This window comes from Sylvia atricapilla, chromosome 11, assembly GCF_009819655.1.
Source record: "Sylvia atricapilla isolate bSylAtr1 chromosome 11, bSylAtr1.pri, whole genome shotgun sequence".
Classification (NCBI taxonomy): domain Eukaryota; kingdom Metazoa; phylum Chordata; class Aves; order Passeriformes; family Sylviidae; genus Sylvia; species Sylvia atricapilla.
In genome coordinates, this window is record NC_089150.1 from 7,572,111 (window position 1) to 7,595,067 (window position 22,957).

Here is a 22,957-nt window from a genome sequence, read left to right on the forward strand (position 1 = left end):
CTTATATTTTGTCTTGTCTGCAGTCAGGGTAGGAATAGAGCAGGGGATGATGGAGGGAAGGGCAATGCAGTGTGCAAGGGCAGGACAGGAGGCACATCTGTCTCCCTTAGGCATCCTGCCATACCAGCATGCCACAGCAGAAGAGAGTCTCTCTCTCTCTTCATTGTTGCCTGAATTTACTTGATGCCAGATATCAGTCAAAAGTAAATCTCTCCTGTTCAAAGACAAAGAATTCATAAGAATCTTTAATAACAAAACTCTCCCTGTGCAGAGGCTGCTGGCAAAGGGTGTGCCAGGGTGCTGGGGAGCAGAGGAAAAGAAAAATGAGTCAAATAAAGTTCTGCTGAAAAAGTAGTAAATGCTCACTGATAGCTTGAAATCAGATGTAGCTGTAAACTCTGCTGGACATGAACTGGCCTATGCCAATGTGATCCCTAGAGAAGGGAAGGGCAGCTGACAGCAAGTAACAGCAAGGTCCCAGAAAAATTCACCAAGCAAACCAGGAACAGGAACATTTGCTTTCAAAAGTCTAATTAGCTGTCTGCTGCAGGCTGCAATGATTCCTGCCTTAAGAAGCAAAACTGATCCCTCTAGTCTGATGGCAGTGATCTGTGTGGAGAGTTTTTCCAGCTGCTCTGGGATGCTCTAGAAGACCCTGGGGAGAATGTGTGGACACAGCTGAACTGGACATAGGGCCAGTCCCACCTTGCTACAGCAGTTTGCTCCCCTATTTTCCAGCATCTGAAACCACCTTGGTTTTCTACCCTTGGTTTTCTCAGGATGCAAGTGTGTAACCTTCAAGAGAATCTCTAGCAAAATTTAGAGGAAAATCAGCTCTTATTTTTATCTGTCCTCCCCCTTTTCTCTTTTTTTATTTTCTTTTTTATTTTTTTTCCTGCTTCAAAAGAGGCCCTGGAGAGGACTTAAAGGTAAAACAATGAGGAAGTACAAGCTGTCATAAATAGTGTTGAAACAAGAGTCAGACTTGCAGTAAAGTAACAAGGTACCTGAGAAGATGGTGACAGAGTTGCGAAAGGTTTTCAAATCTTGTGTCTGATTGATGGCTTGTGGGCATCAGCTGAGGATTCTCAGGACATTGATGGGCAAGGAGAACAGGATGCAGCCACAGCCTCAGTGGGTGTTCTGAGGTGTCCAGCCATGGTGCCAAGCCTTTGGCATGTGTGAAGGTACCCCAGGAAACATTGAGAACCTGTTGTTTTTCTATAGGGCTGCAAAAAAACCTCTCCTATACCCCACTCTGGAATATGTACCATAAAAATACGTTGGAAAGGTCTTGAGAGTTATGTGAATGGATAAGGAAGAACTGAAAGTTTGACTCACCTGGGGAAATGGTCCAAGTAATTTGTTTGCAGATGTATTGGAGCAATGTTTAACTGTCTGTGTACGGGAGCAGTAAACCTGTGATCAAAGCAGCCACTCTTGGCTGCCACTGATAGTCAGGGTTGGGAGAGCTGGGCAAAGGTTGTGACAGCCTTTCTCTCACCTGAAGGATACACTGGATCTTTTTCTATCAGATATGCTTATGTTTAAATGGAAGGTTGGGCCTTAACATAGCAATTGTATGCTGAATTTTTACTAGGAATGTACAAGAGATTGCACAGGAAGGGGCAAGTGGTTAATTTTGGGCTGGGAATCCATCTCATGGCTGGGCAGGTTTTGAACACCATGAAAGTGTTATTGCTGAATATAGAATCAGTTATTTAACTGAACTTTGTCTAGGCTGGGTATTTCATTTTAGTCTGCAATGGAAGTTGTGGTGGGCTCTGAAAAAGAGTCTTCCAGCCAGGCAGATTGGAGCTGTTCCCTGGCCACCTGCAGCCAAAAGCCTTTGCTGTGGAGCTGCCCGTGTTAGCAAGCAGGGCTGGCATGCATGGAGCACTTGGTGCTGCACGGCAGTGAGATTGAGGTGATGGCAGATGAGGGGACACTACTTTGCCAGATGAAGTTTGTTACAAATTCCCATCTGCTCAGAAGCAGAAGCTATAAGGTTTGTGCTTGTACAAGTAATTATTTGTTATACATTTTTAAACATGAAATCTAGTCCAAACGGCAAATATTTTTAGCGTGTGTCATTGTGCAGTTAAGAAGGCTGCCAGCAGCATAAACCAGAATAACTCAGCGTGGTGATCAGGCTGAGATGGGATTTTCTGCCTTGCCCATTTTCTCCTCCCCACGCTTGGGTACTCGTTCTGTCAGCTGGGCTCCTGCTCACGTGAGCTAGTATCTTGCAGGGCCAGCTGCTTTGTCACCCACTCCATTCATTTTACCTGTGATGGAAAGCACATCTAGCACAGCTGGGAGGTGCTCAGCTGGGTGTGAAAATGGCTCTGGAAAAAATGGGACAGGATTGCTGCTTTTTCTCCCAGTGGAATATGGAAGAGGCAATCTTACATCTCTTAATTTTCAGCAAATGCACGCTGTGGAGTGAGCCTGCACATGGTTTATAACGTAGGCACGTTTGGGCTGAATGAAGCATTTTTACAGGTTTTTAAGGAACTGGTTAAATTGTTTCAGCAATGTTTTACCCTCCACTCTAACTTCCACTAAAAAAGAGGGGGAGAATGGTTTTAAGATGGATCTGAGACTTTTAGAAGCAGGACAGCTTAGGTTTTTAAGGTTGCATAAAAATGTAGGGAGGAAAACTATCTAAAGATGAATGCTTTTTGACAGGGTGGGATCTGTTGTGGATTTTGCTCAGCCTGTGAGCCAAATGATTTTGTTATTCCCTCAGCTCTCATGCAAAGTCACAGCATAAACTTCAGCTCTCATGCAAGGTCACAGTATAAACCATGATTCCTTTGCACCTGCGAAGCAGCACAGGCAGGTACCAGAGCATTTCCCAGCTTTGCTGGTTCCCAGCAAGAGCTCCCTTGTTTCCATTCACCTGTCTTCACAGCCTGCTCAGCATTTGAGCCATCAGTCCTGTCAGAGCCTGCTTTTCTGTGTTGTTTTTCCCTATAACTCCACTGAAAGAGAGGGGGATGCAGAGGGTATGTAGCAAGGACAGCAATCTGACCCTATGGGTTGCACACATGCATTATTTTTTTTTTCTAGTGCCCTGAGCACTGCTCTCCTGCCCTTGATTTCCATAATAGTTTCTTAATAATACAAAAGAGAGGGGAAGAGTTTTAGCTGTAGGTTCTGTATGTGTCTATCCCCATGGGTTTATTGCTGGTAACATCTGGTGGTACCTTCATTTGAAGTGAGACTGTGGTTCTAGCAGTGCAATTTTGACCAGGTTACAGAGCAGAATGAAGAAGGGGAAAAAAAATAAAAAAAAAAGCAGCTGAATTCCATGAAAATGTGTCAAGTATGGCTTTTCTCTTTAATCTCTTCACTGATGTTTTTCCTAGTGTCTAAAAAGAACTGCAGCAGTTGGCTGAAATGAACAGTTGCTGCAGACCTGCAGTCATGGTTGTACTCTGTCTCACATCTGGATTCCAGATGTATATTTTGCACTATTCTCTTGCATGTCTTTTTTGCATATCAAAGGCATTGTCTTCTCTGAAGCCTAAAGGGAAGGCTGAGGGTAGACTCAGATGAAATGGGATCAGAGAGCAGGTTATCACCTTATTTTTTCAGAATACTGCCATGCAGAAAGCACCGAGGGACTTCAACAATAGCAGAGACTGTAATACCATACTCTCTGAGTGTCCAGTGTATTCTCGCTAACTCTCTTAGCAAAAGCCTCCTGCCCTGCTAACAATTTCAAAGGAAAAAGGTCACGCCTTGCTGAATGTAGTTTGAAATAAACCACATTTCCTCAGAAAGCAGGAAATGACACTGTTTCTGGCAGAGGAGCTGTCTGGAAGAGTCCCCATGCAGCTACACTGGGGCCTGACCCACCACCCCGCACACATCCCATCCTTAAATCCATAATCTGTTGTCCATGGAAGTCTGCTGCAGAGGACTGTGCCATCTCTGCTGGCATCCCAGCCGTCTCCTTCAGGCTGCCCACAGGATTCAAGGCTGGTGGGTGCTGCTCCCTCTCAGTATCCTGCCATGTGCCAAGGCTGAGGTAGTCCAGCCTGGGCTAGGATGAATGTGTTGGGCAATTAGTGTTTTACTTTGCTTTAAATACAGAGAATAATTAGTGAAGCAGTGTGAAAAAGAGCTCTGCGCCCACTGGGGATGGAAAAGCTCTGTGTGGAGGTTCTATCCCTACTGAAAGTTCTATCCCTCACTGTAGGGAAAGATCACTGAGGCAGTGGGTGAAGCCCAGAGTGGGACTGGAGCAAAGCTGGTGTTGGTACTGTCATGGGCACAGTGCACGACCATCAGGACAACACTGGTGTGTTTCCTGCCCTGGTGTCCCATCTGCAGGGTGCTGGGATCCTCCTCACACACAGCCCCTGTGGAGAGCCTGGGGATGCAGGCACTGCTCCAAAATGCTCCACAGCAGCCTGGCTGCATTTCCCATCTCGTGGTGCCCGAGGCTCAGGTGTGGGAGGGGCAGGGACAGCCTTGGCTGGGGGAATAGGGCAGGCAGACTGTCATCTGGGGTTGGAGGACAGACTGTCACCTCGTCCTTCTGCTCCAGGTGGAGCAGGTTGTAGGCAAACAGCTCTCCTGCACACACTGGGACAAATAGAGCAGCTTGAAAGCTTCAGATAATAATATTTCACATGGAAAAGGCTGTTAATGACAGGGGATGTGATTGACTGCCTGTTTCTGTTGCTGCTGTATTAGCGGTACTTAAATCAGCTTACATTAACTGCAGTTATATTTACTGCTCTCTGTCTACATGGCTGAATTTTTAGATTGTTAATTTTCAGTTGCAAATTGTTTAATTATGCCTGAACTTTTAATAAATATTTGGAACGTGAGTTAATATTTTCTGTTACATGCAATGCATAGTCTGGAAAAAACTAATTGTTCTTAGTGCTGTGCACAGGGTCTGGCAGTGTCCTCAAAGCCTTGATGCTCTCTTATCTGCAGTTTCTTGCCTTCACAGCTGATGTGTCAGAAATTGAGGTCTGTAGCTGGTGCTCTGTGTGTTATGGTCAGGAAAGCCATTTAGGATTCATTTGGCTCCCTGACAGGAAGAAAAGGAAATGTGATGTTGCCACACCATGCAGTGTGGTAACATGGTGAAGATTGGAGGCTTATGACACTACGTGTATATATTATTGCCATGGTCCCAGAGCCTGCTCTGAACATCACTGTGAGATCTGGAAGGCAGTGGGTCTAAGACTAGGAGGAATTTTCAGGGTCTTCAAACCCCAGGGCCTCAAAAGCTCACCTCTGTTTGCCCATCCTCCTCTACCCAGGCAGGGCTGCATACAGAGCCATGGCTTGAGCTGATCAGAGTAAAGCCAGTGCAGGCTTGGGAGCAGCAGTGCCATGCTCTGTGCAGAGGGAGGTGCAGTGTCCATTCATGTGGCAGGAGCTGCTGCTGCTGCCAGGCTGAAACATCCTATTCTGTAATTGTTATAATGTCTGGACACAGAAATTATTTATCATACATTTAATATGGACAAATAACAGCATTTTCTGTATTGTGTAGATGGTTTTCTGGGCTGGACTGTCCCCACCAGTAAGGCCATGAGGATGTTCCACCCCATGGAGGGACTTGCCCCACCTGCTAAGCTCTCCCCACACATGGTACCTTGTGCTGTATCCCTCCTCCTCCTTACAGACTCACTGCTCTCAAAAGCATCACATTTTTTGCTCCCTGTGTTTGTTTCTTCATACCTATGTCTCTTGCTGCTTTTCTGTGTCTCCTTCAATTCTTCTCACACCCTTGATCCTTAATGCAGGCGCCAGAGCATCTCGCAAGGGTATTATGTGAGGTTAGATCCCACATGACAGCTCTCAGCTCCACAAGGCCCTTCTCAGAGATGCCAGACATCCATTTTGTGCCACTGGTTCTGCAGAGGCAGGGTAGGTCCCGTTTGAGGGGATCAGGCAGTAAGAGAGGTGGCGGATGTTCTCTCTTACTGAAGCTAGAGTTCCAATCCATATTTGTGACTTTTTTTCATATTGTTGAATGCTAATTATTTTAAAAGAGGTAGCTTTTCTGAAATGCAATCACAGATTAGATTGGATTGATATGGGTAAGGATTGATATTCCTTCTGTTCGAAAGCAGGAGATTCTGAGGTAAACTTCCCTGAAACCTTCGACTCAGAGCACAGATGTTTGGACACTGCTCTAAGAAAAGCAAAGATTTGACCTTTTAATTAGCATAATATAGTAATTTAGCGTAGCAATACTGATTGTTTATTAATCATTTAGAGTTGTTATGTATTGATCAAAGGGACTCAGAGATGTGATGTTTTTGCTCTGTATTTTGATAAGTTGATACCAATTAGTAAGCAGCATATTAGGTGCAAGTCAGAGGGACTAAAATAGCTGCATCTGCAGTGGAAGGCAGTTCCTTTCTAGTTCTCTGTTGCTGTAAGGAAGAGGGATCTATCTGATGATGACCTATACAGAAACTCCTGGAGAAATGTGATCCTTACTCACAGGTGAGACCAGCAGCTTCAGCTCTCACCTCCACTGTAGGATGCCATCCACTGAGAGCATGTAGCAACCTCTCTATGTGCTGGAAATTTGCTGCCTAGAGGTTTAATTCTTTTGAAAAGAATTAAAGCCTCATGGGAAAGTTTGCTGCATCAAACCAGTGTGAAACACATCAGGAGGTCAGTCTCTTTAGATCTCTGGCTGTGATAAATCTAAACTTCACAAATACAAAAATGAACTGTGATGTGCAGGACTGCAGTCTTTGCTATCCTAGTCCTTGAAAAAGTTAGGAGCCATAAACTTCTCTTTACATTCACTCTCCCTTGTTTTCTGCTGATTTAGCAGATAATAGAACCAAAACATTGCTGTTTCATGGCCAGTTTCTGCTTTGCCAGTTTTTTGCTCAGAGCTTTCTGCAGAAAAACAATTATTGTGTGGATGCCATTGGAGATCTTCCCACATCTTATTCCATCACATTTAATCCTGCTGAGTGTCAGGGTAATGCAGCTTTGCTGGACTAGGTCCTCATGCAACTTGCTTTAGTTCCAAAAGCCAAAGCCCATTTTTAATTAAGTGATGAATGTGTCTACCATTAAGCTTTTAATCAAAGATAAGGATTTGAGGATATGTAGATCCTCCTTCCATGATGGATTGGGACTAATTAATTATAGCTGATTCTAGCTTGTAAAACTCAATAGTAGTTTATTGCCATATTTAGGAAATTCAGGTGATTGTCTTTGCATTAACTGATGTGAAATGCAGCCTATGGTAAGGAAACATAGGCAAGCTGAATGTGGTGATGTGCCTCAGCATCAAGCAGCCAGTGCTCCAGTTTCTTTCATGGTGCCATAGCACGGCGTATGCTGCCCGCACGCCTCCAAGCATCCTTATGCAATGCCATAAGAAGATGGTATTAAGGCATGCTCAGAGGTCAGAGCCTCTGGACAGCTTTAGTTTTCAATCCCTTTCAGTGTCATACACCTTGCACAGATGATCTTGCAGAAGGATTTGCAGGGTTCAAAAGTTCTCTGGCCACAGATGGAAAGGACGTGCCTTCAGAGTGGATGTGCTCTGCCATCTCTTTTCTTAACAGCTTGCAAAATATTTGCAAAAGCAGGCAGCACTTTTTTCTTCCCCTTCCTGTTTTGCTGAATCTGGTTTCTCGTTTACTTTGATTTATCATTGCACATAAATCTGGAGGTATCTTTGCACAACCTGCTGGAAAGATGCATGCTGAGTTTGCTTGTCTCAGCTTTCCTCAGCCCCATGGTGCAGCCTTGCAAAGCCATGGAGGGGTGTGGTGGTAGGCAGGTTGGGAACTGAGAGGGAATGAAGAGATATGATCTTTTCCTGCACAGGATCCATGCCTGGCACCTGCCTGCCCTTGCCATGGAACCACCTTGTGCTGGGTGACCCATCAGCACTCTGCAGATGAGCAGTACCCATGAGTGCTGCTGCCAGCTGCAAAGGGGACATGAGAAACCTCTGCCCAGAGCTGCTCTGGTGGAAAATCATCTCAGTTCACAGGATGAACAGCTATCTAAGACAGCACTCAGGCCAAGGGTGGACCTCTTGACCTCACCTGGTGAAGCAGGCAAGGTCCCAGCATCCACAGGCAGATGTAATGGGTGAGAGCCTGTGCAGCCCCAGTGGCTGCTGAGGCACAGAGATGTATTGCAGCACTCTGAGATTCACAATGAGGCAGGGAGAGGTTGCTCTGCTCTACATCCTGGGGAATGTTTTCCCCGATGAATCTAGTACAACCCTAAAGTTTGTGAAGCATGAAATAAAATTTCTCTTTAAGAGAGAATCATCAGCTCTTACTGAATTATCCAAGTCCTTTCTATTGTTTTAAATTGCCCTCTCGGGACCTCCTGAGTGCTCTCATGCAGAAGGCATTCATTAGATAACCTAGGAGTTTGCTGGGATAGTAGGAGCCAGCACCTATCCACAGCAAACAGCAACTGTGCAGCCCTTACTGAATTATTATGGAAATGACTGAATCCCTGCAGTGTAGCCTGTTTTGCTGACACATGAGCAAAATAAGGTGATCTGCTCCCCAGGAAAGGGGTTTGTCACATTTTAGGGTGCTGGAACCCTGGGGTTGAGTGAGGAGCTAGGGCTGATGGGAGGGAAAAAGAAAATTTTGGTGAGGTAATAGGCACAGGTTCCTTGAATTAAGGGGAACTTTAAGTCATACTAGGACAATTCTGCATGACTGAACCTAAAAGACTGATTTGGGCAATCAAAAGTGGCATTAAGCATCCCTGCTGTGCAGTGGCAGCGGGTTATCAGTCCCCTGGAATGTCAGGGGGGATCATATGTCACTGCAGTCCTAAGGGCTGGTGAAGACATGTTCTGCAGGTCCCTCCAGGTCTTTCAAAATCCTCTCTCGAACTGCAGGAGTGAGAGTTGTTGAATCCACAGCTGGGCTGTGCAGATGCTGCTGTGGTTGCTGATGCAGGGAAGTGCCTGACATGGGGAAGCTGTCCTTGCTTCCTCTTCCTTGCTCCTGTTTCAGATCCCAAGGCAGCCAGCCGTCTGTGGGTTGCAGTTTGCTGCTCAGAAGGTGAGCATGTTGCCCAGGACATTAGTGACTTACCTTTCTGAGGCAGCTCAGCATCCTTCATGTTCCCAATTTGAAGGGAAGTCAGAATCCCACCTGTGGCTGAAGCGGGAATGTTCAGATCCTCCTCAGCTTTCTGCTTCAGACTTGTGGGAAGATGTTGGGCCTTGAGCACCAGACTGCTGCCATCCCACTGCCCTAGGCTGCTTGTAGGGAGGAATATTCACCATTGGTGGGAAAAGGATGCTGCAGAGCAGTCTGTGACATTGACGTGGAGCATATGTGTGCCACATGGTGCCACTGTGTGTCTCATTGCACTTTATCTCCTAAAACAGCAGCTTTGTGGTAAGAAAGCAGGGGCATCCCTGCAATGAGTCACTTTTGGGGCCATGTTTCTTTTAGCTGGAGCACTCCATGATGCTGATGCCACATGTTGTGAGTACTCCTGGACTGACAGATTAATTATTAACTGATATGGCTTATGAATTTTTCAGTGTTTTCTCACACTGTGCATCACAAAGTGAAACCACCTTTTACGAGACAAAGATCTCTCCTAAAGCCCTACATCAAAGCTGCAAAATTGTCATCCATATTGTGATCTTGTTCAGCCTTCACCATGAGCATGTTTGCTTTGAAATACTTAATCGACTGTTTGCTGAGCTACAGAGCTCCTGGAATGTCAAAGGGATGAGTACCTTGAAACTTTCTCTTTGAGACATTTGGCACCTATAACCATGCACAGCACATGCATTTGCCTGCGCTAATCATTTTGGGAGGAGTTAAGCCAGGCTTAGGAAGAGCATGAGCGGGTCGTGGCTTTTGTCTTAGTCCTCCAGCCACAGAAAATACTTCACAAAGTGGCATTTTCAGACCCCCCAGCTGCATGGTGGTGTGCTGGATCCAGGGATGGAAAAAAATAATGTTTGAGATTGCTGAGAGTGCCCCCATCCAGGACAGTCCCTGCTCGGCAGCAGCCCACCTGATCACCTATTCCTGAGTGCAATACTGCCAGGGAGGAAAACCAACACAGACAATAGCTGGGGATTTCATAGAGACCTGCACTAAATGCTTTCCTTTCCAGAGGAGTAAAAGCCAGATGTATTTCCACTCCCAGTGCAGCATAAAGCAGATTGCTGCAGCTCAGCATTTAAAATGTATTTTTCCAGAACCCAGTTGCAAATGGCTGGTCCTCTGCAGGAGGGCCACTGGATCCACCACCACACTGTAACCTTTCACAGGGAAGGAGAGATGCCCTGGGGCAGGCCCTAGTTATGCCTCAGGAATGGGGATGTTGTGACATCTGCTGCCTTTGCTGGGAACAGGAATCAGCATCAGCAGTGGCTGGCAGGGAGGAATTAAACCGTTAAATGGTCCCAGTGGTTTCTGGCTGGTGCTGACAGCAGTCACACCAACAATACCTGTCATGTCTGTGGCATAAATGCCAGGCATTCACTGAAGGTTGTGTTTGTACGTTGCATCCTGTCATTACAAACCCTCTTATCTTGCAACGATGTTATTTCATTATAAACCCTTACAGTTTACAACGATGTTATTTCATTGCAAACCCTTGTAGTTTACAACGATGTTATTCCCAGCAGAGCTGAGCTCAGAGCGTGGGTTTAGCTCCTGTGTCTGTTGGGACTGTGGCCCACGTTTGGTGGAACAGCCAGATCCACTGTGCTCCTGCCAACCAGCCAAGGGCTGTGTACAGCTTGTCACTTGTGCCACCAGCACTGTCCCCAGAGTGGGAGGGCTTGTCCCATCTGCAGCCCTCTGGCTGTGGTCGATGGCAAGAGAGCTGTGCCCTGCTCAGTCCCCAGGCAGGTGGGTGGATCTAAGGTGTGAATCCAAACCAAAGCGCTTTTGTGCACAACAAGGAAAGAAAGAAGAGGGCAGCCTGGGCTGCTCCAGGGGCTCTTTCAGAGCCATGGCAGCAATTGTAAATGGTTTGGCTTTATGCTGTGATAAACTGAAACTGGAGTTTTCATTATAAACATTTCAAATAAAACACTTGGACTCAAAAAGTGTGGGGATTTAAAATCCCCTAATACCGTTCATGTCCTTGCATTGCCTTTGGCATTTCCTGGTATAAGTAGAAGTGAACCTGGGCTCTTGGCTTTAAAAACTCTAAGGCTTAGGCTAGGTGACGTGTGGGTGATCCCTGATGCAGCAAACACTTTAGATGTGGGTTTGGTAGGTGCCTGTGCATCTTATTGAAGATCTTACAGACTAATTAGGCTGGTTGGTTTGCGTCTGCTTCTGCCTTTCAAAGATGTAGAGGGATTATCTCCGATCCTTTTGTGATGACAGGAAGAAAATGCTCCCAGTGAGTTTGTTTAGAAGGATGGAAGCAAAGGATTGCTTCTGTAGGCCAGCAGTTGGTTCTTACTGGCAATCAAAACTGTCAGATTCTCATGAGGAACATTCTAAACTCATAATAAATAAGTAAACTCACTAGTAAATAAGAGTAAATAAATTTCTCTTATTTAGTAGTGCTCACTAAAAATTATTCCTTATTAACAGTTTATATGTAAAAAACCTGTCTTCTTGCAAGCCTTTTTCTTGCAATTGGACCCTCACAAGGGGTTGGAGTAGACACCTGCCCTGCAATGCCTGCAGTGATAGGCTGGCTGCAGTGCTGGTCAGTTTTGGCTTCCACTTAAAACCTAATCTACATATAGTTTTTAATTTTTGTTCTTTTGCTTTAGCAACTTTACATGAATGTAGATAATCTCTGCAGGGCAGGCAGAGAGAACTAATGTGGTTGCGGGTAGACGTATGAAAACATCTAATTTACCAGCAGGCGGTTGGGTAATGATCAGTTGAGAATTACAAATTATGTAAATCATGTATTTGTGGCATGCTGCTGAAGAAAAGCCCAGTGCATATGACAAATCATGTATATACTGAAATCTGTAATACTTTTCACATTTAATTGACTGGGGCAACCTTATGATTTATATCTTTGCTTTATTCACAGCACACCCATAACATAGTCATAATGCAGAACAAAACTAATTCATTTTCTCTTTGACTTCTTAAATCATTTATGTATTTGGCTGTCAAGTACTTGACTATAAAGTGGGCATGCATGTGGCAGATAATAAATAGCTGATTCTCTGGTTAAGAAATTGAGTTTTAATGATATTAAGGTCCGTGTTGCCTTACTTGGTCTTGCTTAGATGGCATGCCTCACATTTGCACCTTGCCTTATTTCACAAGCAAAGTATGTTTTATGGGTACCAGCATTACTCTCTTTATGGCCTTGTATAGTGTTATGGCTGTGTAAAATGTACTCTGCTTGCTCTGATGGCTGCAGGAGCCTTTCCCAGGCATAGGAGGAGACAGTGGCTGAGCTGTTGGGCTGCTGCTCTTAATCACAAGAGATCTGCTGAAAGGTGCCAGGAGGACAGGCAGGGGCTGTCTCATTAGTACCATTCTGTAGACAAGAAGAAGAAAATGTTATTTTGGCTACTACAGACTAGGATTGCTTTCCCGAAGATCAGTTTTTGTCATGGAGCTATCATGCAGAATCATTGAAAATACAGCCTGGAAAAGATTTTTTGTTTCTTTTAAATACCAGGTTACTTGACTTGGCATCACTACTTAATCTTGGGAAGCACAGCCCTGGAAAGCAGTACCTTACCTGCTCAACCACAGTCACAGAGACTGCTTAGGCTGCTTGTTGGCCCCTAAGAAAAATAATCTTCCACAGTCATATCTTTCCTTGACACCTGTAGCATTACTGGGAAAACATCTGCACAATTAAGATAGTGTAGAAAGCGTGAAGCAGTTTTTGGCTCATTACCATACTGGAAAATCAACCCTCCTCCACAGCAGCATGCTCAATTTCTAAATTTAGCTCCTGAGTTATTTTGGGTAGTGTGTGATTAACCTCAATTACTGTAGCTCAGATAGAATTCAAATAATGCCCCCTCTTTCAGAATTGCAAAGAAATGGAAATCTGGGTCTGTACTTTTCCTACTCTTAATGAAGCAGCTCCGAGAGGTGCTTCCACACTGGTGCAGGATAGTTGTGAGGTACATTTGTTCATGAAGAAACTAACAGGGGCAGCTGATCCTGAAAGGTGCTGGTAATCCATGGGTCTATACTGGTGCTGGGATCAGGAATATAAAGATGAACCACACCAGCAGGTTACGTCACACAGCTGGTGTGAATGAAGCCATTGAAGCTTCAGTGGATTTGGATCACAGTCAGGACACTTTGTAGTTTTCCTGAATTAAATCCAGAACAAAGGCTTTCAAACACTGATCAAAAATGCACTTTCCATCAATCTCAGCCATAGTCAGTATTGGCTCTCTGGAAAATCAGTGGTGAAGCAACATGCAGAAACAACACCTGCACCTGTGCAGGTCTGCACAGACATGTGTGGGAGAGCCAAGGGATGTGCAGGCAGATAGATGAGGAGATGCCATGGAAAGTGATGGGTAAGGGGCATTGTGGTGTTTCAGCTGATCCAGTGAGCACCAAGAGATGAGCTCATCATTCATCAGGCTGAGAATCAGACCTTTTGTCATCACTGTAGGTGTAACTTTCCAGGCTACACTGCACCAGACTGCCTCAGGCTGAGGGTGCTTGGTCCCAGGAGGCATCAGGGCAGGCATCAAAAACTGTCTGTCTTGTTGAACATTGTGTTTGTCCTTTGTGGGGGCCTCTGTTCCAGAATGTGGCCCTTCACCACTCGCTCTGTCTATCAGCAATGTAGAACAGGTGGTCAGCCTGAAGAATTGAACTGCTCCTAAAGGTGTTGGTTGATTTTTCACCTTGATTTGCCTTTTGTTTTTATACAGCTGGACAACCCTGATGAGCAAGCAGCGCAGATCAGACGCGAGTTAGATGGACGTCTCCAAATGGCAGAACAAATTGCCAAGGTAAAAAAAAAAAAAAAGTCTACTGTTATTAACATCCTCTTCATTTAGGAGTATACAAGGAGTTTGATGCAGCCCCCAGGTCTTGTCATTCTCTTACGAGTTTCTTCTCACAACAATTACCAGTTAAAAATTATCAGGTTTTTAGCTGCAGACAAACAAGATGAAGCTCTTGTGATGTTCCTTTCCTGGAATGTCCTGAAGAGTGGGACAGTTAGGTTCCTGAAAAATCCCTTGTGAATCCTCAGAGGTGTCACATTTCTATGTTAGACAATAAGGTGGATGATTGTGTGTAAAAAAGGAGCCAGGAATAATCCTAATGGAATTTGTGTTCGCTGGGCTGATGGGAGCTACAATTTCCTGCCTGTGGGTAAATGCTGCCTCGATGAAGGTCCTTCAGATGTATTGTCCCAAAGAAGTTCACACTGCACATAAGAGCAGTCAGGCCGTCGTTGCCCCCTGCAGACATTGCTGCTGTTTGAAGCAGTAGGCAGGGGACCTCCAAACAGTTTTGATAACTAAGCACTCAGCTGATCTCCCTAGAGACCCTTCTGTAAGGAGCCATCGCCCTAGGAGCAAATCACACCCTGACACAGGGCACATTCACATGGTCTCCAATGGACCATAGATGATGGAGAGAATCCTGTTGACATCAGTATGGCTAAGTGCTATCCTTGCCTCTAATCAGATGCTCTGAGTCACTGATAAAGCCCTAATGGGGCTGAAGTAATTGGGAATGATCTATCCGGCTGTTCCTGATAATCAAGAAACCATTACTACAAGGCAAAAAAAAAAAGATCTGATCAGAGAGACAAGCTCAGTCTAGGGGCTTGCCTTTCAGCAGCAGTCCTCCCAGCACTGAGCTGGGCTCAAATTAAGATTTTTTTATAAGAAAGGTAGTATCAGAGCTGTTTGCAACCATACTGATGTGCCTGGATGTGAAAAGCAGAGCATACTGATTTATAGTCAGGCATTAGCAATGGTGCTGGTGAAGCCTGCACAGCTCCTTCTCACTAACACCTCTGTTAAACATCTGCTGCTCTTTCATCTTTGGGGACATAGGCTGTGGTTTTCCCTACTTCACTGATAAAATTAGTGAGATGGCCAAGGACCACATGGCCAGTCAATGGTGCAGCAAAACAGCAAACTGACTGTTTTGTTCAGCATTTGGCCCTTTGCCACTTCATTCTTGTCAAGAAAACCTACAGTACTTATTTGCAGTGAAATGTAAGCCTCTGCACTGGGCACAGCTGCTCTGGTTCTGAGATGGGTAGCTAGGCCCTGAGTGCCAGAAAAAGATTGCCTGGTTTTGTTATTTCATTTTCTCTTTATGGCATGTAGAACAACAGTATGCATGATTCAGTAGCAGCCAGCAGAAGCTGCAGCTTCATGAATTATTTTTTTGCAAATGAGAATTTGCCTTTTCCATTCTTCCCCCAAGGATGCTGAAAACAAACCATGACACTGCTGGCTGTCTGAGAGAGAGTCAGGGGGAAACTCCTCAACAGAACCTGACATACCTCTGTGCAGAATTCAACCTTCAAAATACAACAGTGCAGGTTGGAGGCTGGTTTAGAGTAAAAGGGACTTACCTGTGTTCCAGTTGGCAGCTAGGGATATTTAATCTCCGTCATGGTGCTGCAGCAGACTTTCTCTTCAAAATGTCAGATCTCACCAGCATCTGCCTGCAAGAAACCTTGTTCTTTCAGAATAGCATATTTTGGAGGCATCCAAATGACTTTTTGAATCCTTTTCTGTAGCCTCCTTTCAGGGCAAGGCTGCTTTCCCTGTAACAGAAGACAGGTTCATGCTTCAGCTCAGTGAAAGGATAGCGTTTCCATTTTTATCTCCAATTTGCAGCTTTTAATACAGATTTGCTGCACAGGGAGGCTTACAGTGCTTGTGAAACCAGCACTGAGGTGTCTGTCTTGGAGATTCCATGCTCAAGGCAAATTAATGCCTCGTTGATAAATTAAGAAATTCACACTAGGACATTTGCACTTCAGAGGCAGCAAAGGCTGTGGAGTCTTACGGGACCAGTGGCTCTGCAAGGCTTTGTCTGAGCTGTTGTGTGACCTTGAACAAGTCACTGTTGGTGCCAGCTTTCCTTCCTCTGGATACCAGGACACAGCTCTGGGTCTTTTTGCCTTCCCATGTGCCCAGGAGATGCAGCTCAGTGCAGCACTAGGGCAGTTCTAGGCAAGGTCCCCCACTGAGCCTGACTCCATCAAAGCACATCAGCCCAGCCTCGGAGCCAGGCAGCTTCAGGATCACGCTCTGTGGCCAGCAGATGTTTTAAACCTGAGTCTGGACAGGCTTTTCAGTCTGCATGTTGTACTTTTCCAGCAGCTAAATAGAGCGGCATTACAGCTGAGAGCTTAGTGATGCCAAGGCAGACGTGTATTTTTTCTCTGCAGTAGCAATGCTCTGCTGTCCTGTGGTGCCTTTTCCCCCTCCCTGTCACCTGGCCTTAAGGAAGGAGCATGTGTAGGGACAACTAAATGAGACCTTGTGGTGACACTAGAGTGGTGTGTCTGTCTGGGGCTGGACCCACTCTTCTCCAGCCTGCTGGACAGGTCATTTCTCAGTATCTTGACTCTGCTTCTCTCCATGCTTGTGCCTCTCTGTCTGTTCCTGATCCTCTCTCTGCTCCCAGTACATGGAGAGGTGACTAATGCCCTTTCTTGCTGTTGTCTGCAGCTCTTGATAGTGTCTTACTCCAGACTTCCCCCAGTTTTATCTCCAATCTGATGGATGACTTGACACCACATCCGCATCTCTGCATTTCCAACATTTGTTAAACAGTCCCAGTTAAACGGTTATACGTCACTTCAAACTACATTTTTAGCCTTAATACGAGAAGTTGCTGGTGGCACACAGTGAAATGTGTCAGTCCTTGCTGCACTGCTGAAGAGGTTTGTGAGGCCAGTGCCAAAATTGCAGTCCCTGGAGAGATGGAGGACAAGCAGGGTAAAAAAGCAATAATGTCTGAACATCATTGCTGCAGCAGTAGTTCTCAAAATATACAAAACAGTTGCACTTTATTTTTTTTTTCCCCCAGAGGTGTCTTGCAACTTACATAATGCACAGACAATGCAGGAGGCTGATAAGGTAGTTTATTTCACTTTTGGTCTAATTTACATGAGGGAACTGCTTCCCAAGGTTGAAGGTGGAAACAGATGACTATACTTCAACTGCTTTGTGTGAGTGCTGCTATGAGCTCTGCTTGTAGTGGGCAAGATCTTGAGGACTGATGCAAAAACTAGTGCAGAGGGGAACTCTTTCAGCAGCCTGATGACAGTCTTCTAGAAGAAACATGACCTTGTTTTCTTTTCTAGCATACATTTTACAAATGGCTTTTTTACAATGTTGTGAATTGCCACCAAGATTGTTTGCACGTCAGCCTTGTGTTCCCTGGCTGCAGATGCTGCCTCACTGTCTTACACCTTACACAGTGTCTCGTAACCCACTGAGAGACACTCAAATCCTGAGCAGATCCAGGCCATGGAAAGAGTTGTCAGAAGATGTAGGGCTCAGGCTGGTGATGGGCAGAAGTTCAAAGCTGAGAACATGCATTGAAGAACATCGTATTTTGCTCGCACTGTCACTCTAGGTTTTGGAGTTTAAATTTCCTGTTGACAGCAAGCAGCACTGGGGGGTCTCACAGTAGAAGGTTGTCTTCTTGTGAGGAGGCTCAAGCATTGGACAAGTAATGGAAAGGATGTTTCACCCCTTCCAGTTAGGACCAAACATTCCTGCCCACACATGGCTGGTTTTCCCTCTTTGGGCTCCTTTCACACCTAGAAACCTGATGAAGCAACCGTTCAGAAGTGTTTTAAAAAGAGCTGGCACAATTGGGAGACTGGAAAACAAATTTCTCACTTCCTCTGAATCCTCAGTAAGTTGCTGTTGGTCACAAAGTTCAGTTGAGATCTGGCCTGGAGTGTTTGTAATTGAGAATACATCCATAGGAAAAAAGCCTATTTGCAGATAGAAAAGTCAGTGAAATGCAAGTGCATGCAAGGTACAGGAAAGTTGGACAAGCACCAAATAGTAATTCTATGAGAAACTAGCAATAATGTTTCTACATTACTCAGGGGGAAACTGTAATTTGTCATCTGGTTTGTAGGAGTTCCCTGCTCACAAACTTCTGCAGATGCTCGTCCTAGGGTTACTTTATGATGCTTGTATCCCCAGTCATCTGTTCTGTTTATGCTGGATATTAAGTTCTGCACCTTTAAGATTGGTTCTGAGAGCGAAGGGGGGAATTTATTTTCAGAAACTGCACTTGCTCCCCTGCATTCCTTCTCCTGGATTGTGTTGTCTGCAGCATGGACAGTGGGAGAGAGCTCTCCTTTGCTTTTAGTTAGTTTTTAGCTAGCTGAGGCAGGGTAGTTTCCTGGAGTGTGGCTTTTCTTGTTCTTAGAGCTGATCAGCCCAGCTCTGGACTGAAAACCCAAAAAACCACCATGAGCTCACGCCTGTGGCCCACTGGCCAGGGATGTGGGATTTCCCAGCACAGGTGGGACTGATAAGAGACTAAGTGAGCTGAGCTACACCCCACGACTAGGACTGTCTGATTTGGCATCTCTTCAGGCCAACAAGAGGTTTTATTGTTTAATATTACAGGGTTTTTTATGCTTGTGAATACTTTTCTTGTTAAATAAGACAGTTTTTTTCCACTTTTCTCCAAGGAAATATTTTCCTGAGCCAGTTGGGGGAGGGAGCCACTTGAATCTGCTTTCTAGATGGACCCCTCTGGAAGTTTTCTCCCAGATTTTCCCTAAACCAGGACAATGCTCTTGGGGGATTCTCCCGCTGCAACAAGTGGTTGCTGAGTGTCCACAAACATTCATTCTGTTGTGTTTGTTTCCAAATCCAAGGAGCGCAAGTTTCCCAAGTTTGTGTCCAAAGAGATGGAGAACATGTACATTGAGGAGCTGAAGTCATCTGTCAATCTCCTGATGGCAAACTTGGAGAGCATGCCTGTGTCCAAGGGAGGCTCCGAGTTCAAGCTGCAGAAGCTGAAACGTAGCCACAACACCTCAATAATTGACATGGGAGAGGAAAATGAGAACCAGCTTTCCAAGTCAGACGTCGTGTTGTCATTCTCCCTGGAGGTAAGCTACATGCACACAACAGAGTTCTTGGGAGTAAAAAGCACAGCAGCCAACTTCTGCTCAGTTCAAATTTAGGTTAGGTGGAGAGAGGTGAGTAGAAATCACTCTCTGTTCACTGGAAGCTTTGGCCTGTGATTAAACACTGTGTCCTTTCTGGTGTCTCACCACCTTGTTGGAACAGTCTGTGTTTTGTGCACTGTCTGGCATTTTGTGGTGGTGTGTATCAAATGGCTCAGAAATCTGCATCATTAACTGATCTCTTCATGCAATTTGTTACTGAGTGTAGCCCCATAACCCTGAGCCTGTATTGTCCCCAAAACCATTATAATAAGGCAACACTGTAAATATCAGCATGTTTAACTATTGCCAAATAGAAGGGTTGTTGTATTTCCCTGTGAGAATTCCTTCTTCTCTGAAGAATTATGAAAAAATGCTGGGGTTTGAATTCACCCAGCAGACTGGTTTGCAGTTTGTGTGGAAATACTATGCTGTGCTGGGTTGCTCTTTGCTCTCTGTAGCTTGCTGACTTTCTGCTCAGCACTGTGTTGAGCAGTTTGTCTGTGCAGCCCCGGGGAAGGCAGGGTGCTGCTGCTGCCTCTGACACTGCCTCAGTCCTGGAACAGGGCTGCTCAGTAGCTGTTTTTCAGCCAACTCAGTTGTTTTGGGCAAACACATTTGTGGTCTATTTGTGGGCATATTTACTTCAGGGAGTCATCAGCTCACCCGTACAGAATTGCTGTTGTCTGTCAATTATTACATTGATTATATTACATTGTCAAAACAAGTACCAGGATGGAGTCAAAAGTGTAGGATGCAGAAAAATCAGAAAATTCTATCTTTGTATAGTTTCCTGTTTATTTCTCTTCCTAGAGGGTCTCTTGTTATACTTACCATGCTAATGTAAAACTTAACAACCCTGGTTGTCCAGTCACAGAATTTTAACTCATTAAGTGTCTGAAACCATCTTTGTAGTATTCAGATCAGTCCTATATAAAACTAGGGCTGTGAACCCAGAGATGGTGTCTTCAAGAGCAGCATCAAATAAGGCTGACTTCCAGGCATTCCCATGTGGAGGAGCAGGGAACTATCACAAAGCAGTGGCCCTCCCTCCCAGTGCAGAAGCTGTGCAGTGTGTACAGCTGTGTGTGAAGGGGTACCCTTACAACAGGGTGTCACAAATGCTCTGCTCCAGCCAAACCCCATCTGGTGGGAAGTCAAAGCCCAGTGAAGCACTGATTTCAGGAGCTGGCAGGTCTGGGCACTGCTCAGTGCACAAAACTCCTGCTGCTAGAAAGCTTTTACCAAAAATGTGCACTCGGAGGGTTTGTGGAGCTCTGTGTGCCAGGGAGAGGATCCTCAGCTCCAGACAGATCAGAAGACTTGAGGAGAGGAATTCTAAACCCTTGTGTATTTACTACATAAATAGCTGTAATAAAACATGAACAGGAACTCCCACAGTGATTCTTGTAGAAATGTTTAAGGTATGTGGTTAATGAGATTAATCACCTTTAAAAAAAAGAAAAAAATATTAATTACCTGCAAGAAACTTAGGTGGTGATTTCTTAATTAGAAAGATTTTCTATAAGCGAGATGAAGAAAGTTTTTTTTGTTTTTTTAAATCAGAGATGTAGAGTGGAAAAGGGGCAGCAGTTTTAAAGGAAGAGGGAAGATCTAGATGGAGTATAAGAAAGAAAATGTTTTTTATGAGGGTGGTAGGACACTGGAACAGGGAACAACTGGGGCATAGGTGTTTCATCCTTGGAATTCCTGAAGATCAGGTTGGATTGGGCTCTGAGAACCTGATATACTGAAAGATATTCCTGCCTCAACATGGGAATTGGACCAGATCTTCAAATATCAACCCCAGACCATTCTGCATTCTGTGATAAATATGAAAAACACGCTTTTGGCACAAGCTGAGTGGTTGTGTGCTTTTTTTTTTTTACATATTAAGGTGCTTCTAGACGGGGCAGGACCATGTCTATGAAGCCCATCTCCTGAAGCTTGGTACAGCCCTGGACACCCAAGGGTTTCATTGAGCCCACGTGCAGTCAGGGAGAATCCTGCAAACAGACCTGCCTGGCTGCCACAGCCCCCACTCCACTTGGGCAGTGCCACTGTCCCTGCCCTCCTGCCACAGTGAACATCCAGCAGCATGTGAAGGACCCCAGCCCTGGCTGACCCCGTGGGTTCAGCAACCCCAGCAAGGTCTGAAGGAGGCTGCTCCTCTTACATTTCTCCTTCTCTGCCTGCAGGTTGTCATCATGGAGGTGCAGGGGCTGAAGTCGCTGGCCCCCAACCGCATCGTGTACTGCACCATGGAAGTGGAAGGTGGGGAGAAACTGCAGACAGACCAGGCTGAGGCCTCAAAGCCAACGTAAGCCTTGCTTTGCTTTTTGGTCTCTCCACCACGCTCCTCTCTGCCCCATCTCTGCAGATAGCTCTGGCTCCTGCATGCTGAGGGCAGGACTCCCAGAAACGGAGCAGAAACATGGCCTTCCACACATCCAGTGTGTGTTGTGCTGCAGCTAAGAATGGCACATAAGCTCTGAGAAGGGGAATGAAGTGTTAATGAGAGGCTTATGTCTCATGTAGCCATAGAGAGATAAATTTGTGCCTGTATGTAAGTGCTTTACTAAATAGGGATGGAGTTAAGCATGTGCATGGATAAGTACTTGTCTGAGAGTCCATCTGAACTGGTGCCATCAGGTATAGGTACATTATCTTGTCCTCACTGTCAGGGTTTTGGCAGTACTATGAGAAAGAGAACAGCTGGCAGGGACACAGTCTAGCAGCCAAAGCCAGAGGTGGAAGAGAGGATCTGGGAAAAGCTTCAAATGACTCAGTTAAAGCTTTATCTGAGGCCTCTCTGGCCCAGTCCCATTCAAGGGCAGAGTCTTGTTCTGTCCTCTTTGACCTCGTCCCCAGACCCCCACTTTTGACCCATACTTGGCCTTCTTTTGACTTACCTGGCTGTTGTTAAGCACCTACCAGTAGTGACTGACCTTTGTTATTTGGAAGGATAAAATGATGAATGGCTTATTTCCTTTCCAATTTGTAGGACTAGTTAACTTGAAACACTATGGATGTGAGGCAGTTTTTCTCTGGATAACTGCAGAGATTTCACAAATTCTCAATGTGCTTCCTCACACTGGAGAATTCCTAAGGTGGTATGAAGCTTCCTTCAGGAGTAGGGAGAAGTGCTATTGTGCTTATATCCCATTCCCAGTGGCCAGTCCTCAGAGGTGTTTTGCCAGGAGCTTCCCAAGCTCGTGGAAGGAAATCCAGAACCAGCTGGCTGCAGGACATGTCAGTGCACAAGCACTGCAGCAGCTCAGGAGCAGTGGATGCAGGCAGGACAGAGCAAAGACAAGGATGGACTGCCTTCCCTCTGTCACTGTCCTCTCACAGAGGCACAGAAATTGCTGGTGCCTCGTGTCCTGCGCTGCACCAGAGCAGCAGGAATCTGCAGCAAGCAGTTCAAAAACAATATTCCCAATCAGGGGAAGTGCTGCAGCCTGGCTGACTTTTCAAAATGCTTTGAAATCTGCTTTAGAGAAGGAAGGAAGAGAGCTGTGCTCAGAGCAAAATTTCCATGAGAACTTACAATTGTCACTATTTTAGGTATTCTTATTGCTTCAGTGGAGAAAGTTGGGCTCTATTTAGGGGAAATTGCTAGTATTCATACTGAAAAAGCACACTTTTCCTAGGTTATGTGTACTTGTTTAGATTGGTCTGTTCATCCCACTTTTTCACACAGGGTCTTCCCTTCCAGGAACAGTCTTCTTTACTGCAAGACATAGGACCATTTCTGTGAGAATTGCTTTGAAAATAAGACCTGCAGGAGTGAACTCTTTAATTGAGTGGGTCTTTTTATTATAATTAAATGTACAGTGTC

General features: G+C 45.3%; 1 protein-coding gene across 1 annotated transcript in view; it reads left to right on the forward strand.

Annotated features, from left to right (window-relative positions):
* Positions 1 to 22,957, forward strand: part of CADPS (calcium dependent secretion activator) — a 207,493-nt gene that overhangs the window by 57,764 nt on the left and 126,772 nt on the right. The window contains exons 4-6 of the mRNA XM_066327272.1: positions 13,862 to 13,942; positions 18,823 to 19,059; positions 21,315 to 21,436. Coding sequence (XP_066183369.1) covers positions 13,862 to 13,942; positions 18,823 to 19,059; positions 21,315 to 21,436 — 440 coding nt within the window. The remainder of the gene's footprint in view (positions 1 to 13,861; positions 13,943 to 18,822; positions 19,060 to 21,314; positions 21,437 to 22,957) is intronic.